At 37.8% G+C, this 21,057-nt stretch overlaps 1 protein-coding gene across 22 annotated transcripts in view; it reads left to right on the top strand.

The window, feature by feature from the left end:
- The window catches only part of CADPS2 (calcium dependent secretion activator 2), a 423,223-nt gene that overhangs the window by 343,729 nt on the left and 58,437 nt on the right, over positions 1-21,057 (top strand). For 13 of the 22 annotated variants that reach the window (XM_045576387.1, XM_036425542.2, XM_036425472.2 and 10 more), the window contains 4 exons: positions 2,057-2,160; positions 3,864-3,872; positions 8,344-8,500; positions 20,809-20,950. In XM_045576387.1, the coding sequence (XP_045432343.1) occupies positions 2,057-2,160; positions 3,864-3,872; positions 8,344-8,500; positions 20,809-20,950 (412 nt within the window). The remainder of the gene's footprint in view (positions 1-2,056; positions 2,161-3,863; positions 3,873-8,343; positions 8,501-20,808; positions 20,951-21,057) is intronic. The other 9 variants (XM_036425591.2, XM_036425516.2, XM_036425511.2 and 6 more) reach the window with 1 other exon arrangement.

Genomic DNA, 21,057 nt, shown 5'->3' with positions numbered 1-21,057 from the left:
TACCTGGAGGATATAATTTTCCAGTCTACTTATTGTCTGTCTCAAAGCCTGCGGGAGCCCAGCCTCGGGCTCCATCACCCATCACCAACCCCCAACACCTTGCACAGGAGGCAGAGGTGATAAGAGCCCTCATTAACTTCCTGTCTGGCCTTCCCCACCCATAGGCTATTGCATTTTATCTCTCTAAGCTTTGTTTCCTGGTCTCTGCATTTTATGGACCCAAAAGCAAACAACTTAAAGCTATTAAAACAGTTAGTGTGATAACACATGGGAAGTTCCTAGTGCTGTGCCTGACACATTAATTGGCTCTTAGTGAACAGTAATGTTTGTAATCACCATCCTCCTCACCTTCTTCTGAAATGCATCCCATCTCCACCATACAAACATTTCTAGAAACTCCTCTTCTTACCCTGGTCATCTGTGACTTCTTTTAAAACCTGCATCAGATCCTGCTTACCTTCCCAGAGCCCTTCCCCGAATTCACCTGCTCTCAGCACTCTCACATGCCTACAGCGCTGCTGTGTTTGGTTTACATCGTTTTCAAACTCTTCTTCAAGGTCTTGTCCTCCTCCCCAGGCTGTGATAGATGGAGGAGATGGTGGTGCAAAGTCATGAGCCTCCTTTATGTGCCCCTTGTGTGATGATGTTGAAGTAATCATGAAACCGGTGAAAGACTGGATCGATGATAGTGAAGGGTCCTTTCTGTAATGACTTTGGAGTCTGAGTGGTTGACTGTCAGCAGCATGTCTCATACTTCCTCCTTCTTCCCAAAGCTAAGGGCATTGTAGGCTGGCTCAAGGGTGTGGTTTTCTGCCATCTCATTTTCCTGAAGAATCCTAGTGCTCTTGACCCCTGGCAATGGCTCTTGACCCCTGGCAATGGCTCTTCTTGCAGGGGAGTTTAGCAAGATGTGTACCAGGGTTGGGGAATGGTAACCCTCATGTCCATCACACACGGCGACCTAGAGTACAGTATGCTTAAAATAAATATTTAATGAGCAAGCACCACCCTACGCCATGTCTCACTGCTTCATTTTATGTCCCTTGGGAACAAATTAAGAGCAAATGGAGGAGTTTCCTCCAAACTTAAGTCTCAAGTTTTAGGGAGAAGTTGAGGTAAAAGCTCTGTTGCAGGGGAGAAAAAAAGAGTTCTTAAGTTCTACAGAGGAAGTTCTTTTCCAGAAAATGTCATTTCCTTCCTTAAACCACCATACTGGGGTGAGGAGGATCCATGAATCTAAGGTCATCTTTAATGGCCTTGTTGGAAACTATTCACATCCAATCTTAAAGCAGTTTCTTTACACAGGGCTCTTCTCCTTTCTGCCACTTTTGGTTGTATCTCTTAAACCAGCGACTCTGCCTTTGGTGTTACTGAATTTCAAGTAGTAGCTGTGCTTCATGTCATTGTGGTCTGGCCTTTTTCTACCAGTTCGCCTTCATGCTGGAAGAACCTTCAGGTTTACAAATCGCCTTCCCCTCCTCCCCAGCTGGAGGAGGGTGTGGGGTAGGATGATGGTGGGCAGGGAACAGAGGGGAGGAAATCAGTTAATTGTAGGCTGTCAGAGTTGTTTTAGGTGACTTTGTACTTATTGAATTTAAGATCAGCATGAACTATAGACATGTCAGGCTGGGAATTTAAATAGCAACAAAAAAGCATGGGTTTTGCTAATGCCAACCCAGGGAATGACTCATCTGGTGAGAATGGTATTGTATTGATAATACAATGCAGAGAGGAGGAAAAGACTGTGGTATCTGGTCTCTTTGTGTCCCTGACCTTGAGGAGAATTATAACTTGTTTATTGCAGAAGTTGAGCATCTGATGTGCGGATGCACCTGCTAGTTCTTGTATATTGAATGGCAGAGCACTCGCAGCTCCCTGGGATTGCTTTGTGGGTGAAATGTTCTCTGCAGTCGGGTGAACTGGTTTTCTTTTTGTAAAGAATGTGTTTGTATGCATCACATCTCTTCTGTCTCCAAAATATGCACTCACATTCTTTTGGAAAATGTTTGGCTTTTTATGTTTAAGGTAACATCATTATGATTTGTTTTTAATATAGAGACCATGAGCCAGGCCACTCCTGCTAGGAAGCTGGAGGAAGTTCTTCACCTGGCAGAGCTCTGCATAGAAGTCTTACAGCAAAATGAAGAGCATCATGCAGAGGTGACGACCTGTTTTAACTGCTGTACAATGCTACCCGTGATGCTTTGCCACAGTAAGAATAATACTGAAATGGCCTACCCTTAGACTTTGATACACTCTTGGCCATTTATCTGTAGAAAACCAAGAACAGATGTGCATTGCCTAGAAACACAACTGCTACATATCACAAAGGAATGACATATATGTGTATATGTACCATGATGTGTGTATGTATGTATGTATATTCACACACATATAATGCTAGATAGATACGTGTGTGTGTGTGTGTGTGTGTGTGTGTGTGTGTGTGTGTGAGAGAGATTTAATGTCTATTCCTGACAATAGCTTCATTGCAGGGGGCATGGGAAAGCTTGTGGGGTATACTAATGGTTTACAACTAGTAAGAAGCAAACCTGGAACACGAACCCCACCCAGTGATGCCGAGTCACTTGTGGTTCCTGCAGCCATCATTGCTTTAGTTTAGAAATGTCAGTCAGTGTGCAAAAGGAAAGCTAGTGATAAACTAAGCTATAAGATAGCATCAAAAGGAAGGCATTTATAACTCTAGTCTTTGGCTTTTACCATCAAACTTTTCTTTAAATTTTCACTAAGCCTGCATTGTTTATAGGTTTTAGATCTTCTAAATATATATTAGCATTCACTAAAAATATGGAGTGGTCATTTGTCGGGCAAACTGCTTATTCTAAGACTTAAAAGGAATCACTTCTTCTAGTTGTCATGAGCTTATTTTTTTTTTTTTAAGGAGTTTTCTGAATTGGAATTAGGGGAAATCTGAAGAATTAAATAAATGTATTAAATGCCAGCACCCTAATAATGCTTTTATTCTTGAAGAAGCACATGAAATGCGCAAGAATAAAAGATAACCAGATACATAAGAATTTTTAGGATATTTATATTTAATAAAGGCTAGTTCTTCAAAATATAAGAAACTGCATGAAGTATATTGGAAGGAAATTCTTGGAAAAGAGTATTCATGAAACCTTACCATAGGTAACTAAGATTTATTGTATCTGGTTATAAATATGATCATTCAAAACATCTGCTTTTAGCTCACACAGTGGAGTCTAGTTTTTACCTTGCATCTGTCATGTGTGAACTTGTTATGGATATTTTATTTTAAACTGAAGAAACAGCTGCTTCAATGATTTGAAATGAATTCCCAGGAGGATCTTTTCAAGGCGAGTCCTACTGCTATGTTACAATGGAAGTGATTATATGATAAAATATATGTGCCTGTTTGTCTTTGTCTTTTGTTAAACGGCATTATCATCAGAGTATTAGACCTTTTTGAATTGAAATTTTTTTATTGCATATCCAATTGCAGTATATTTCAACTACACAGGTGAAATATCTAATATTCTCATACATTTCACAAAAAAAACGCATTTAATTTTCCTGCACTAATGAAAAGAATAACCTTTTAAAAAATGTAATTAATAAGTGTTATATACTTCACACAGTTACTGAATGCTTACTGAAATATCATGTATCTAAAAACAATTAAAATATAAATATTATTTGTTTTCTAATCCTCAAAAATTGAGTTGGCTTTATTGAACAGAGATAACCATAACTCATAAATATCCCTCTGCTATATGCTGAAATATAGAACTTATAATTATAATGATCTCTTTTCAAAATGCTTTGTAACACTATGACATTTTTCCATTTCACAATGCTTCCAAATTCTTGGAATCCCTCAGGGAAGAGAGGTATGTAAAATTGTTTCTGCTGTTTTTCTAACATGAAATAAAAAAATCAGTGAAGATAAGATAGACCCCACTTGGATAGTAGTTCATTTTAAAGCCAACTTAGTTCTTCTCTTTGGAATTAAAGACTATTTCTTTGACTAGACTAATCTTTCCTTTGTAGTGTTTCTGTAGTGAGTTTATTATGTCTTATTAATAAATGCATGCATAATTATTGCCAGCCACTAAGTATGGACCAACTGAGGAAATTTTAATATTTTGGTTTTATTTTTTATTTGGGAGGTTTTTTTGTGTTTTTGTTGTTGTTGTTTTGTTTTGGTTTGGTTTGTTTTAACCAGAATATCTATCTTTTTCTCTGTACAATATTGGGGAATGAATTGGTCTGATTATAAAATCATTTGCAAAGAATTAATTGTAATTGTAATTGCATAGTATTTATAACTGGATAGCCAGTGAGATAAACCAACATGTTAGGATTAGATCAGGCTCTGGCCCAACAAATGTCCCTCATTTTGGAAGAAGGTGACCAGCAAGTGGCTTTCAGATGCCTAAGGTACAAGAGGCACGATTCCATTTGCAGCAACAGCTGTCCAACGAAATTGCATGGACAAAAATATCTACCAACATGTTTGCTCACCACTTACTAATGTGTAAATATATAGTAATAAGAATAGGCCTTTACCCTGGTATATCTTTTAAAGTATTTTCAGTTTATCATCTCATTTGGTTATTTCAGTATTTGTATTCAGGTATGAATCCAATTAGGGAGACATTTTGATCAATGAAAGACTTGTAAAAATTGTTTGGTTAGTTTGCCAGTAGTTTAGTTGTCACCCTGAGGATTCTAGTCCATTCTACTGACTCTTCAAAGCAGCATAAATATTTCTAGAACATGGACACTCAACACATGTTGAGGTATGTGTATGTGTATGTGTATGTGTATGTGTATGTGTATGTGTATGTGTATGTGGGGGACGGATTGTAACTTAGACATTGGACTGTCTAGAGTTTTCAGCAGCATCTACTAGTACAAATTACAGAAAAAATGGGGGAGGGGAGCTCATAATACACGTCAAAATCAGATTCACTGGTTTTGTTCATTTATGTAGGCATCCTCCTTTTTTGTTGTAAATTATAAATTTAACTATATTTTGAAGGTAATCAAAAGCCTCAGACCTTAAAGAAATTAGAAAAGACACAAAGAAATCATACCATAATAGATGCCCTGACATGAAAAAATCAGAGAACATTATCAGTGGTCTGATGTGCAAAAGGATATTTAGATGATAGATAGATAGATAGATAGATAGATAGATATACATACATGCATGTATACACAAATACAGGGAGGGCAAAGGTAGTTTTGCAGTTATGAGTGTGCCAAACAGAGTTTATTCTTATACAGTTATTTCATTATTATATCATTTTCCATACAAACTACTGTAAACCTACTTTTGCCATCTCCTGTATATAGTGATGTATAAGAGCTTGGTCTCTGCACTCCAGCTAACTGGGATTCAATTTATTGCTCTGTTACCTATTATCAACTATATGAATATTGATATTTGAGCAAGTTATTTATCTCTCTGAATTTTATGAATGACAACATAAAATAAGGAAAATGATACCATCTATCTGAAAATGTTGTATAGAGGATTAAGAGATCTATAATAAGAAAAGCATAATATGCTCATTAAACTGGATGGACGAATGACCTTCAGGATGACCTTCCGGATGAAGCTGGTGCTGCAAGGGCTGAGCTTCTTGCACAAATTTTGTGCATTGGGCCTCTAGTAATCATATAAAAGGCCTTTAGAACAGTAGTTAATACATGGAAACTATTCAATTCATGTGGAGCATTACTATTTTTTAAATATATAGATTTATATGATAAGCTGTATAAATTTCAACTCATTTTTGTAATTACAAAGTTAGTTTCGTTTTAAAGCTTTTATTTTTTGTGTGTGTTGTTTTATTTTTTACTTTTGTTCAGCAAGAGATTTTTATAGTCATTGAATTTTCACAGCAACAACTCTGGGGACGGTTAGGGCAAGCATTGTTGCTGCCAATTTGCAGATGAGGAAATGAAAGTCACATGGTCACTCCCATCTCATCACCAAGTTCAAAAGCTCAATGCTCTGCTCCATTTCTGGGGTCACTCTTACCTGCCACTGTTTTCAGGCACGTTCAGTAAATACGGCTTTCTGAGCATGGTCAGCCTGGCCTGCCTCACATGTTGTTTTCACTGAACAATATTTATTTACTGTTAGAACCTTAATTGAAAAGGTATGGCTAAAGGTTCACAGCCAAGTTTTGTTTTGTATTTCCCTCGTAATCAAAGTAAACATGGCCTTCTGCCTCTGCCATCTTTTTGACACAAATGAGGCACTTAGCATCTTTCACCCAGATGATCATGACTTTGATCCCTGTCCTTCGGATCGATGCATTTCTCAGAGGGCTTTTCTCCTCCTGGGTGAAGGCTGATGCTGTGGAACCTCCGGCCTCTCTCATGAAGGTGGACTCTAGGGAGGAGATTAGACAGCCCCTCTTCTCACTGCCAACCCGGATTGGATGACTGCCACCCAGGGTGGTGGCAAAAAGAAGGAGGGGATAGATATAGAATTGACCCTCTGTTGTCAACTACTTGCAGCTCTTGAGTTTTATTTGGAAAGATGGTGATTGCTTAAAGCTTTCTCTGGTCTTCCTTAGAACAATAAGCACTCATCACAGATTGGTTTACATCAGGAAGTTTGCACCATCAGGGGTAACATTATCATAAATGATGCTTATGCAAAATATGATGAAAATTTCAAGTTGATGAAAATATCTTGTCACCTGAAGCTACTTTTTAAGAGAAAATTATTTTCCATTTCCCACCACGGCACTGTCTTCCAAGTTAACTTTTATAATGAACAAAATAAACTGATGAACAAAATAGATTCAAAGACATAGAAGCATAGAGCAGACTGTGGAATCTCAGAGGGAAGGTGGGGATGGGTGGGTGGGTGGAAAGGGATCAACCAAAAAACTTGTATGCATATATGCATAACCCATGGACACGGGCAATAATGTGGTGAAGGCCTGGGGCAGGGAGCAGGGGAAGGCTAAAGGGGCCATTGGGGAAAAGGGGAATGGGGGGAGGGGGGAAACATATGTAATACTTTCAACAGTAAAGATTAAAAAACAAATCAATAAATAATTGATTATTGTGATTATCTAAACAGCACAGATTTTTTAAAATGGTTATTGCCATTACCTAAAAGGCATTAGAAAATGCCTAGTTGAGTATAAAGTCTAATTTAAGAGGTAGACGTTAAAAATATTCACATATGTAGTCACATATGCAATTCTAAGATCTGTGAAATAAAAATACCTGGTATCAGAGAGACTATTTAAGAGGACCTAAGGCACATTGGAGGGTGAGGAATCTGTGTGAAAGTGTATTTTAGTGTTAGACCTTAGATCTATAAAAGATGTACTACAAATAAAAAGCAATTATTTTTAAATGTGAGAAGAAATTTTATAGATACACATATTCAAATAATAAGCACATTTGGCATTGATGAATAAATTATGAAATCTAAAATAGAAATCAAAATACAAAATGGCCATCATTGCTATATTTTAAAAATACATGTTTAATTTAGAACATTTGAAAAGTATATAAAATAAAAAAATTCCACATGTCATAATTTAAACATAACTACTATGAATGTTTTGATGTATTTACTTCCAATATTTCTTTTTTTCTGTAAACATTAAAACATTTGGTTTCATGCTCTACAACATTCTACTACAACTGCACTTTTTGTTTTGTTTTTATTAATCCTCATTCAAGGGCATTTTTCCATTTTTTTCTTTTAGTTCCCTTTTTTTAAATTTAAATCTTTATTGCTGAAAGTATTACGTGTTCCCTTTTCCCCCCATTGACCTCTTTTAGCCTGCTCCCCTCTCCCCGCCCCAGGCCTTCGCCACCCTGTTGTCTGTGTCCATGAATTATGCATATATGCATACAGGTTTTTTGGTTGATCTCTTCCCATGCTTCTATATCTCTGAATCTATTTTATTCATCAGTTTATTTTGTTCATTAGATTCCACATATTGTGAGATCATGTGATACTTGTCTTTCTCTGACTGGTTTATTTCGCTTAGCATGATTTTTTTTTTGTTTTAGAGAGAGTGGAAAGGAGGAGGAGAGACAGAGAGAGAGAAATACCAAGGTGAGAAAGACACATGGACTGGTTGCCTCCTGCATACACCCACACTGGGCTGGAATGAATCTAAAACCGAGCTACGTGCACTTGATAAGAATTAAACCAGGACCCTTCAGTCCACAGGCTGATGCTCTATCCACTGAGCCAGATCAGCTACAGCTACAACTGCACTTATAATGATGTGTATTGAAGTGGCACAGTTTTTGTGTATGTTTCTAACAAGGAATTTGTTTTTACAGTATTTCCTTATTCTTTGACAGGCATTTGCCTGGTGGCCGGATTTACTGGCGGAGCATGCGGAGAAGTTTTGGGCTTTGTTCACAGTGGATATGGATACGGCACTGGAGGCTCAGCCACAAGATTCCTGGGATAGTTTTCCTCTTTTCCAACTGCTTAATAATTTCCTCAGAAATGACAGTAAGCACTTCCATTTGCTGTAGTGTATGACGTGGGGAGAGGCGCGAGAAGGTTGTGTGTTGGAAAGTACATTTACAGAGCTCTTGCAGCTGCTCAACAGGTCAACGTGGATAACATGAATGTTTGCTCTTCCTCCCTGAGTGTATCAGGCCAGGATCTGGGGAGACCAGCTAACTCCCCGGCTCTGCAAATCCTCTTATTCCTACTCTCCTGGCTTTTTCAAGGACGGATAACATAGATACCCTTCTCATTGTACCTTATGAGTCAGAAAGTCTTCAAAGGTTAACATTTCTAAAGCACTTGAGAATACTTAGATCTCTGAAAGACACCTTAGAATTGTGATGATACTGGTTCTGAAAGGGATTCCAAAGGTCATAGGACATGGTATAGCTTGCTCTCTCAGTATTTAGAAATAAAATATGTCATAAAGGTTCTCTATTGAGATAATTTTTCCAAAGCAATATTACTCTCAATTATTTTGTTATATGATCTCCTAGTAATCAGAACAAATCTAGTTTTTCATCAAAATTTTAGGGAGACTTTTTTTTTTTTAATCCTCACCCAAGAATATTTTTTTATTGATTTATAGAGAGAGAGAAAGGGGGAAAGAGAAACACTGATCAGTTGCCTTCCATACACGCCCAACCAGCGATCAAACCCACAACCTAGGTATGTGCCTTGGCTTGGAATCAAGACTGCAATCTTTTGGTGTACAGAACAGTGCTCCAACCATTTGAGTCACCCAGACAGGGCAGGGTTCATTTGTTAACATACAGATTTTTTTACCTTTTATATAATAACTAGAGACCAGGTGCACAAAATTTGTGCATTGGGGGTGGAGGGAGCCCTGCAGTCCAGCCTCCACCCTCTCCAATTTGGGAACCCTCAGGGAATGTCCAACTGCCAATTTAGGCCCATTCCCCAGAATCAGGCCTAAACCAGTAGTCAGACATCCCTCTCATAATCTGGGACCTGCCTGCCTGTCTGCTTGATCACCCCTAACTGCCTCTACCTGCTGGCCTGATCACTCCTAACTGCCTCCTCTGCCATCCTGATTGACCCCAACTACCCCCCTGCCAGCCTGGTTGCTCCCAACTGTCCCCTCCCCCATGGCTTGGTCACACCATGCAGTCTGCTATTCAGTTATTTGGTCGTCCCTCACTAACCCCCCTGCCAACCTGGTCACCCCATGCAACATGCTGTTCAGTCATTTGGCCGTCCCTTAATAACCCCACTGCTGGCCTTGTCGCCCATGTTGTCTGGCTGTTTTGGTCGTGACAGTCCCTGGTTTTTTATAGATTAGGAGGATTCTTTTAAGTTTCCCGTAGCCCTAGTTTGGTACCTATTGAGAGGCTTGCTCCAACGCTTGTAGTAATCATGAGATCATTAATTACCTACTCTATAACATTCTTCCCATTCTAGACTGAACTCTGCTTTCTCCAAACTCTGATTTATTCATTTTGCAAATTATTCTCATCCACGTCTGTTTTTGTTTTGTTTGTTAATCCTCATCTGAGGATATTTTTCCATTGCTTTTTAGAGAGAGGAAGGGGCTAAGGGAAAAGAAGAAAGAGAAAGACATCAACGTGAGAGAGATACGTTGATAGGGATTGGTTGCCTCCAGCATGCACCCCAACCAGAATGAGGATTAAAACTGCAACCCAGCTACATGCTCTTGACCAGGAATTAAAGTCATGGTGCATGGGCTGACACTGTAACCACTGAACAACACAACCCATGGCTTCTCATTGCAGTTTTTAAGTTCCAAATTCTTTCTCGCCTGCTAGCTGGCGTACTTGGAATGTCCTTTTTTATTGCCAGTCTCTTATGATCATTCTTTTTTTTTTTTTTGGTAAGAAATCTTGTCAGAGTTAATATTATTTTAAGACAAGTATAGAACAATAAACCTGCTACCCCCTCCAAAAAAAAAAAAAAAAAATGCAGGAATGCAGGTATCATGCATTAAGTCCCTAACTAAAAATAAGTTAATGTAGGATTACTTCTAACATTGCTTTCTCCATTTGCATAAAAACTTAAGAAATGATCATATTTAGATTTAGTATGGAGTTTATTCACTAATGTTGATAATCAAACTGTTAGTAAACATGATAAATCATTTAACTTATTCAACATCTTAGAATTTATATAATAAACAAGACATGAAGATTTCTTAGAAGCTTTCTTGGGGAATCTCTACTGCAACTCAATAAATTAACATCTTTTAATATTTATTTTTAAAAAGAGCTCTCACATTGCAAGTATAAATTTATGAGTTATATATATTTTTTAAAAACCACTAAAATGAGAATAGAAGAATGCTAATGGTTAAAATACCATTGCATTTTTAGCCAGACTTGCAAATATTTAATTCAAAATAGTTTTATGTTTCTCTCCTGTTTTAAACCATTTCTACACTATTGCTGCTATAAAATGCATAAAATATTGTTCTATGTTACGATATTTTGGTATACATTGCTCAAACAAAACACAAAAGTACTTATTACTGATCTCTTTTGAATGTTATCTATTTGTGGAAGGGCCGTTAAGTCTAGATCTTGGCTTTGACTTTGTGATGATTAACAGATTTTTAGAAAACATCAATTATTTCAGAGGAAAACAGCACCTTTGTGCAGTGAGGTAAGTAGAAAGGTTCCCCAGTGTCCTAATTTCCTTTTGGCGTTGGGAGTGCCGTGTGGACTGGGGAATTGAAGGAGAATACAGCGACTTTCTTCCCAAACTCACAAGAAACGATCCAAAGCCAAAACCACTGAGTAATAGCTCAGATATTAGTAAAGCATAATGATTGGCTATTAATATAACCTTTGATAATAATGAATATTGTTAATAATTGTTTGTTTTATTAAATTCCTGAAATATTTACATAGTGATTTAGTGAACTGAGTTTAAATGCTAAATGTCAACTTATACTGCCCCCAAATTGTCCTTTTGAAAGCCAATGGGAAAATATAAAGCTTCTATCCTTTTAGCCCCCATTGATAAGAAGATTCTTACATTATTGCCATTGTGTGACTTTTTATCAGATTGACCCCATTATAGTTACAGTCCATATTCTAATTAATTACAACTTCAACCAGCTCAGGGCAACAAGAACAGATGGTCTGAAATGTCCAGTGTTGGAACCAGAGGTAATTTGCTGAACGACAGTGCTTCTTGTTATCTCACACATGGTATACCACTAATTACATAGAGATTTTTTTTTAATGATTGAGATTTATTATTAAGAATGTCACCCCTGTTTGCTTTTCCAAAATAAAAATTACTAACATGTCTCCAACTAAAGAAAGTGTTGGTTAGAATGTGTACTTTACTTGTCCTTTGAAATCTTCATAGCTGGCTCTGTTTTGGGTTTTTAAGGACTAATTTAAATAGTCCACTGGTTGTTTGCCCCCTTACTTTTGTTAAAATATTTATGCTTTGATATTTCAAAATAGGTGTTTTTCTGCAGGTGCATGGAAGGGTCCTTAGACCTTTATTTTCCAGCTGGAGAGATGAAGCCCTGAGCAGACAATGCCTGGTCAGGGGCTGGCTCACAGGGAGTCAGGCACAGAGGGGAGTTCGAGTTGATCACTTGGCCTCCAGTTCTGTCTTGGTCTATAAAGCTGTCTTAGCATGTATATCATAAAGTGTCCATGGTGAGAATCCCAGAAATTGAACTAATTATTGGGGAAAGGGATGCAATAAAATTCAGTTCCTATTTTAAGGGGAAAACCCTGTCTGGGGCACGTGTCTTTTCTCATAGTCGGGCATGATTAGGTAAGTTTAAGTCTTAAGAACCCTTGGAGATGAAATGTGGTTTTCCTAAGGGATAAATACCAGCTGCACCATCATTTTAGCAACTGTCCCCATGCTCCCGCCCCTCACATACTCACCCACTGTTTCCCAGGGCAGGACTGATGATGAAAACACACTCAAGCTCTCACTTCTGTCCTAAACAAGCTACAATCCCATTCGTCTCTTCCCCTGCCTCCTCCCACCCTTATCCCCTCCCCGCCAACTAAGGAGGTAGTTGGATGAGCTGTCCCTTTAAATGGCATCTAAAGAAACAGTGTTGAAAACGAGATGTATTAGAATGGAGGGAAAATAAATGTTTTTATAAAAACCAATTAACATGGTATTTGAATGATACTGAATGACTGTAAAGCTCATTATAAATTCTACCCTGGCATGCTATTGCGCACCATTGTCCTGTTCATAGAGGAATGGCAAGTGACCGCTTCTGACCAAGGAAAGCCATCTGCAAATGGCACAAATCCCATCTTTCCACACTACGGAAAGGCAAACCCTCGGAGCTAGTCACCTTTTAATCTGTGGATATGCTAGCAAGTGGCAAATGACCATTCTACTGGGAACTAATTCCCAAGTGAAAAAATACCGCGGTTCTTCTTCTTTAATTAACAGCCCTTTCACATCGCTAGCACGTTAAAGCCATCCTGAAGAACACCCGTGCTTATACAATCAATGTCACAGCATCTCTGCCTTGAGGAATAATAAATGTCCGAGTTCTACTCTAAGTGGGAACCTGTTCTCTGAGATGCTCACCTTCCTAAAGATGAGCTCATAAAAATCGGGGAGGGGGGGGGAGAAGAAAAATCGGAGCGTCTCATGAGGATAAAAAGGCTAGTGTTAATAATTAGCAAAGAGAGTGAAGTGGCGTCAAATTAGCCATAATAGAGCCCAGAGTGACTGGCAAAGTCACCCTCTCATTATCAAAAAAGTCATTAAGAAATGAAGAGGTGGAAGTCCCGCTGGTTGCTCTCACACTTCGGCTGTATCAGATATGATTCCTCCAATTTCTTTCAAATGAAGAACTGCTAGGTCACCACATTGTGTATTAGGTTAACCTTCAAGCTTTGAAACATAAAGTGCTGACACTTGCATGTTCTTCTACCTCAAGTGCTTAAAAGAGCTGTGCATCTGAAATTCGTGAATTGCTGTTTGTAGAGAGCTATCTGTACACATATTAGAAACAAAGCAGAGAGGATGTAAGGCCTGTGTTCAGGCGGGGCTGCAGGCCAGCTTAGTTCTATTGGAAGCCCTTTTACAAATGATGAAATGACTATGAAATGTGAACGTGTGTTTAGCTCCGGTCCCCAGAGTTGATTGAATTTGAAATTGTTTGTTTGCATTTGATTTACCAGCCAGTATACTAAAAAAAAATATAAAAGCAAGGAGCCACTAGATTTTTTTTTTCAAGTAAATTCCATAGTATCACCCACCCTATTCCTTTACTACATGTAGACCTTTTGAAGTTTTAATGTGCTTTGTATTTTTTTTTAGGAAATTAGTGCCTTAAAGAAAATAATCTGCTCTGAATGCCTGTGTGTCTTTCACTGCAGATTCCTGGGAGCATCTGTAACTACTAAAGGCCCCGTGAGCACAGGGGGACCCACACTGGCATTTTGGCCCAAACATAATGAGCATTATAACACCAGGGGTCTTATTCTCTGGTATTTTCAATGGATGGATGGATATTTTTTATTAAAAACCTCAAGGGGAAAAGGAGAGTTTGGTGCAGCTTTAGGAGATTAATATCCCAGTAATTATATAAATTAATATTATCAAACTATATAAAATAATTACCAAATTTTAAACTAAAGGGAAAATAACATCCAATGAATTTCTTATTCTACTTCAACTTCGGTGGGATCTCTCAGAGTTTCTTTTAGGGGATGGATTTTTATGGGCATTCACTCAATAAACAGACATTTATTGAATGTGTACTTAATGCGCTGGATTCTCAGCTGAATGCTGTTCTTAGACCTCAGGGTGTGTGTGTGTGTGTGTTTTACATAATGCTGTTCTAGGCTGTGATCCTCCTAACATTTCCTGAAGCCTGTATACATATTTCCTGTGATTGGGATCCTCATTATATGGATTTGTCAACAGGGCGAGTGACCTATTAAGTTTGTATCTTAGCCCATTGTACTTGCATTGTTCACAGTTGATATAATTTATAGTCCCTTGAATAATTATTTTGTGGCAATGGCTGTTGTTCTACTGTGGTTGGTGGAGTTTGTTTGATCACAGATGACTCGTTTCCTTCCAAAATGCCTAATTAGAACTAATTCATTCTTCCTATTAATCCATTGATGTTCATTGGAAGGGGTTGGCACAATGTAAAATGCTAATATGGGTCCAGGAGTCAACATTGTATTTTTACCCTAAAAGCAGTACATAAACTTTTTTATCTCCTTATCCTTCATTTACCAAGTGATTATTATTCCAGTAATTGTTCATAATTGAATCTTGGTTCAAATTCTCTGCTGGAATCTCACTATTAAAAGCCTGTCAAGTGTTTTTTGTAAATGTAAGACTTTTTGGTATATAAATAATTAACACTCATTTATTAATTATTGGGATATTTAAAATAATTGGGCTCATCTGCATCTCTACTTTACCTTGTAGTTAAGTCTTTTTGCTTTTTTTTTTGTCATCTCTAATTGTGCATTTGGGCTTGATGTCATTGATGCTTCAATATTTTCTGACCAGATAATATTTTGAAACATGGAATCTTTTGGGGGGAGAGGGGAGATTATTTTCATCAATAAAGTACATGCTGATCCTCCACATCTGTTCTTGCACGCACTATTTGAGATTCCTTCTGAGCAGTCCTTTCTACTTCACATCAAGCACAATATCATAAGCAACCTTGGATGAGGTCGTATTGAGAATGTACCTCTTCCAATGAGCGGTTGCAATAGGTGTCTTGTAAAAGCTTGATTTGGCAGGTGGCAGCTCCAAATTATAGCCTTTCTTTATTGAACCATATGGAAAGGGTAGAAGCCTCATTCTGATGCCTGGGGCTACATAGCAAGAGGGCTTTTGACAGTGTCTGGTAGGAGTGGATTACAAACTGGCATATGGGCAACTGAGAAAAGGAGCATACATTTACATACAGAAGTGCACTGTGGCATGTATTTCTGTGGGCTTGCCATTTGAAACTGGATTTTATCTTTTCTTCCCCCCTCACTGTGTATTTTCTTTTTATTTCTCCTCTTCCTCTCTCTCCTCCTCCCTCTCACTGTCTCCACCTCTGCCTCCCTTCTTTCTCCCATTTCCCGAATCTAGTTACCAATTAAATAATACTGCCAATTATCAGTTTTCTAAAACTTTGGAATATGGGTTTATAAATTGACTTTTTAAATATAAAAAGGAACATTATGCTGAAACATGAGCAGACTTTTGGCCAGAGTCAGCATTTGTGACAGGTCTTAGGAAATACAGGAAATCTTCACTTTTTCCTAATTTTGTAGGATGTAATAATTTGCTATCAAGTATCATGACTGAACAGAGAAAATTCTCCCTTTATTAAAATAAAAGGCATAGGCCAGCCGGCATGGCTCAGTGGATGAGCGTTGACCTATAAACCAGGAGGTCACGGTTTGATTCCCGGTCAGGGCACATGCCTGCATTGCAGTCTCAATCTCGTGTGTAGGTTGTGCAGGAGGCAGCTGATCAATGATCTTCATCATTGATGTTTCTATCTCTCTCTCCCTCTCCTTTCCTCTCTGAAATCAAGATGAAAGATAGATAGATAGATAGATAGATAGATAGATAGATAGATTTTAAGAGACAAAGTGGCCAACATTCATATCCAGTAGAGTTTTTAGCAGTATGATCTTAGACATATAAATCAAATATAGGATTTCTCATAACATTATTATTTAATGCCATATATTTTATACAAAATATGAAGAGATACACAAGCCTTAGTAGATTATGTGGTAATCTTATTATTGTATTAATATCTAAATAGTCATCCATTCAACAAGCATTTGAAAACTTGCTCTGAGTGAAGGACTTTGCTGACTACTAAGAATGCAGACCTGGTCCCTGCCTCAAGGACCTTGCACCTGTGTAGGGAGAAAGGTATATGTAAGCAATGCAAATGTATAACAAGGAGCATGGTGGAAGTCTAAAAAGAGAGTAAAGAGGAAAAGGAATAATTGGGCAAAGGGACAGCATTTCAAGAAAGGTTTGGAAGATAAATTGTGTACTTTAACTGAACTATGAAAATCATTATGGTTGTACTTCAGGAAATGGGTCAGGAAATAGAACTGAGTCAGGTCATTTTATGATAGCTCAAGGATGGTTTTCAAAACATGCTAAGGCTTTTGGAGTTGGTCATGATGGTCCATTAATGCCTTATATCTTTAGGAGGGACATTATTAGTTTTATATTTTAAGAAGATGAATTGACAGAGGGAAAATGAGGAGCCTAATATAGTTAGAAGAGACTATTGCAATAATCAGGGCAAAGGATGAGAATGCCAGGACTAGTACAATAGCAGTAGTGATAAAGAGAGACAGGGGAAGGGTTAAAAAGACATCCAGATATAAAATACACAGATCTTGGTTATTAGTTAGGTGTAGGGGGGAAATAAAGGCCTGTGAAACAGCTTAGTTGCTGGTGTAGTGGTCAGGTGGATCATATCTACTCTGTTGATGGGAATACAAGAAGAGAAGCAGGCTTAACAACATAATAAACTCTGTTTATCAAGTTTTAATAAAAGAGACATTGCTAGAAATACATCTGAGTCAACTGCTACTTAATCTTAGACTCTTTATAACATGTAATAACTAATTATGATTTTCCTTATGTGCTTTTTCATTTTAACAACCTAAATATGACTTAATAGCTAATGTCTAAATGTATAATAATGTAACATTTGAAGTTATTTGAAGATGTAATTATTTATTACATAAGCATATGTTGTGGTCTTGGAGTAGTAAAAAAATAATGACAGTGCTTATCAAGATGTACAGCCAAAAAGTTCTATATTTTTTATTAATAGGCCATATAAGTTAAGGCTTAGGCATTCAGTCTAGCTATATAGCAATGTAAAATTGTACTGATTTTATTGTGTATTATAAGCACACTGAATATTATTTTCACAGCATTAATTTATTTTTCAATTCATTAAATATAACAATTTTGCTCAACCTCCTATCCTTTTCATATTCTAACGGTTTTTCAAAATTCTAACTCTGAAAACATATAATTCATCTAAGATATGGTGTAATTTATTGGTCTGGTCATGTGCAAGATTTTTTAACCTAAAACCACCTACTGTTCTACATTCTAGGTCTTAAAAAATGCTGATGGTAGGTTGGACAGATTTGTGAATGGATCGATAGACAGATAATGACTTACAGTAACAAATTGAGATGATGGTATTATAGTTCTGTGGAAGCTAAGAGGGGGCTCTGGTATAATTCTTATTCTACTGTCAAATAACTACTTGGACAAGAGTCATAAACTCCTTGCACCTCGGTTTCCTTATTAATAAGATTGAAAAAAATTATAGTGTTTATCTCATACTTTTTTTGGTTATTAAATGAGAGAATGCATATCAAACACTTAGCACCATGTTAGACACTAAAAATGCTAGTGGTGACTAAGAGGAAGAAGAGGAGAGTTGGTAGGTAGAGATCTAATAAATTCAGATTTGGGTGTATTTTTTAATTTGCTCACCATAGTTGTTTAGATGGTCTGAGTGAGAATCTTTTCATCCTTAGTATTCAGCATCCTATTCTCATGACTTTTGGTAAAAGGAACTAAATTACATGACTCGTAACTCCAAGATTGGATCTCCAGGAATAAGTAAAGCCTCTTTTAGTGCTAATGAAAGTATCATAAAGATAAGACATTTATCTTTAAATATAATTATTATTCCCACTTTAATAGGAAATATTTTAGCATATAGACAAGCCAGAAAAGACTAGCCACAAAAAATACTAAACCATATCACCAACCAATGGTATTGCTCAATGGTTGAAAGTTGGCCCGTGGACCAAGAGGTCACTGGTATGATTCCTAGTCAGGGCACATGCCTGGGTTGTAGGCTCAATATCCAATGGGGAGCATGCAGGAGGCAGCTGATCAATGTTTCTCATCACTGTTTCTATCTCTCTCTCCCTCTTTTTCTAAAACTAATAAAGACTTATTTTTAAAAATACACATATCAGCTAGAGAGAGGAGAAAATTCTTCAGTATTTATAATTACTTCCTACTCCACTTTTGTATTTCTATAGTTTTCCAGACTGATGAATTTCAGAATCACTTAATTAAAATAATATATAATAGGAATTTTCATATTCATTCCACCATAGTGTCATATTTTTGCCCAAATTAGAAAAACAAACAAACTGGTTTTCAGGGTATTGTTGCCCTGAAAGAGATTATATGAGATATTGTCAAAATAAGACAACACTATTAGAGTTGCTAGTAATTAGATTCAGTAACTATAAGCATACACAGCTATTCAAACCTGTGAATGAAATTGCTGAGGGACTTTTCCTCATCTTCTACCTCCTCACTCTAATCCAAGGCACCACAATCAACACCACCATCACCCTCATCATCTTTTCCCTGATCTAGTGCGGTAAAGAACTGAGCACCAACCACCACCTCTGCTTCTGCTCTTGGCCACCTACTTAGTACTCCATTTTTCACTCAGGAGCCAGAGAGATTATATCATGTCGCTCCTCTACTTAGTACTAATAAAAACAATAATGCTTCCCATTGCACCCAATACTTCTCACCATGCCCCATAACTCTAACTTCTCACCTGGCCCCATAATATAGACATCACCTTGGACTCTTCTCCTATCACACTTTTTTTTTAAAATATATTTTATTGATTTTGTACAGAGAGGAAGGGAGAGAGAGAGTTAGAAACATAGATGAGAGAGAGTCATCGATCAGCTGCCTCTTGCACACCCCCTACTGGGGATATGCCCGCAACCAAGGTACATGCCCTTGACTGGAATCAAACCTGGGACCTTTCAGTCCCCAAGCTGACGCTCTATCCATTGAGCCAAACCGGTTTCGGCCTATCACACTTCTTTGCAGAGCACCTGCTAGCCCTCCCTAAAACTCTTGTGCTAGCTACACTCTTTACTTGGAAACCTTCCCTTCAAATTTTCCATGGATGATTCCTTTGTCATTTAGTTGCAATTAAAATACCACCACTTAAAAAATACCTTTCCTAAACACAGAGAACATTTTTTAAATAAACATGTTCTCCCTCTGAGGACTATTTTTTAAAAATCACAACAGGATTTAGGATATGTTCACATGAAAAAAACGTGTACCATCATTGGAAACATTATAAATTCTTTATTAAATATTACTTAGTATTGGTTAGTATTTTCCTACAGATTCTCTATTTTCTCATGGTGTACTGTAGGCACATACTGACTGTCTTAGTCTGTTTGGGCTGTTATAACAGGCTACCATAGTCTGGGTGGCTTATAACAAGAAAAATTGGTTTCTCCGAGTTCTGGAATCTAGGAAATCCAAGATCACGGTACAGGTAAATTTGGTGTCTGATAAGAGCCTGCTTCATAGACAACCATCTTCATGCTGTGTGCTCACATCATGAAAGGGTCAAGGGGTCTTCCCAGCATCTCCTTTATGAAGACACTAACCCCATTTTTTGGGTTCTGTCTTCATGACCTAATCATCCTCCAAAGACTCCCATCTCCTAATACCATCCCATGTGGGTGTTACAGAAACATTCAGTCTGTAGCACTGACGTATGTCCTAATGAAAGTATGTTGCATAGAAAGCATCCATCTTCTGATGGAGGTGGGTACACCTTGCATAAACTCTTAAGGCTTCTACAGCTGCTTTAGGAAGAATGTTTTAGGCCCAATTCATTAAAGACAAATGGGCAAATGAAAAGTGCATGTGCTGTGATGTGCTGACTGTTTTTAAGACCCAAAGGGAAAATAAGATGACTAAAGAGAAAGTCCACAAATAACTAATAAGTTCATGAATCAGAAGAGACATTCCCAAGGCCACAGTCACCCTCTTAGTGAATTTAACAAGTATTTCTCTTAGAAGCAGTCAGGCTTAGCTCTTCGAGTTGAAGAGGTTTCAGTAATACACAACATAGTACCAAGATGGTAACTGTATAATTGCTGTATTTACATGTGTCCAGACCTTTAGGGGGCCCAGCAGCTCCCTTGCACAGAGATTCACCAACAAGTGGTCATATGCCTCATGTGTTAAACCTCTTTGAAAGTAAAAACATGCCACTTCCAGGAGCATTTCATAGAAATATAATCCATTTGTGCTTTTGAGATCCATATATAGAAGGTCAATTATACTTCTTAATCAGTTTTCAAGAGATGATACCCAATAGGAGGAGCAAGACCCATTATCATCTATACTTTATTCTTCAGTGTCCGACTCTTTCAGGAAAAGCCCCCCCCCCCTCTATTTTCTAAATGCCTGATGTTCTCTCTCTGATAAACACTGTTTCTGCTTGACTATTTCAGCACTTTTATGTAATGGAAAATTTCACAAACACTTGCAAGAAATCTTTGTGCCCTTGGTTATTCGCTACGTCGATCTCATGGAGTCCTCCATCGCCCAGTCAATTCACAGAGGGTTTGAGCAAGAGACATGGCAGCCTGTCAAGTAGGTATCTTGCCTAGAGCCCGTACAGCACCTGCCTCTTCTGTTCTGACCTTATGACTTTCCACATGGCCATCTGTAGTTATTGCTTATGGTGGTCCCTTCCCCCA

The sequence above is a fragment of the Pipistrellus kuhlii genome, unplaced genomic scaffold (genome assembly GCF_014108245.1).
Source record: "Pipistrellus kuhlii isolate mPipKuh1 unplaced genomic scaffold, mPipKuh1.p scaffold_m20_p_10, whole genome shotgun sequence".
Lineage (NCBI taxonomy): Eukaryota > Metazoa > Chordata > Mammalia > Chiroptera > Vespertilionidae > Pipistrellus > Pipistrellus kuhlii.
Note: the sequence above shows the minus strand (reverse complement) of the source record. Positions and strands in the feature narration are given on the sequence as shown.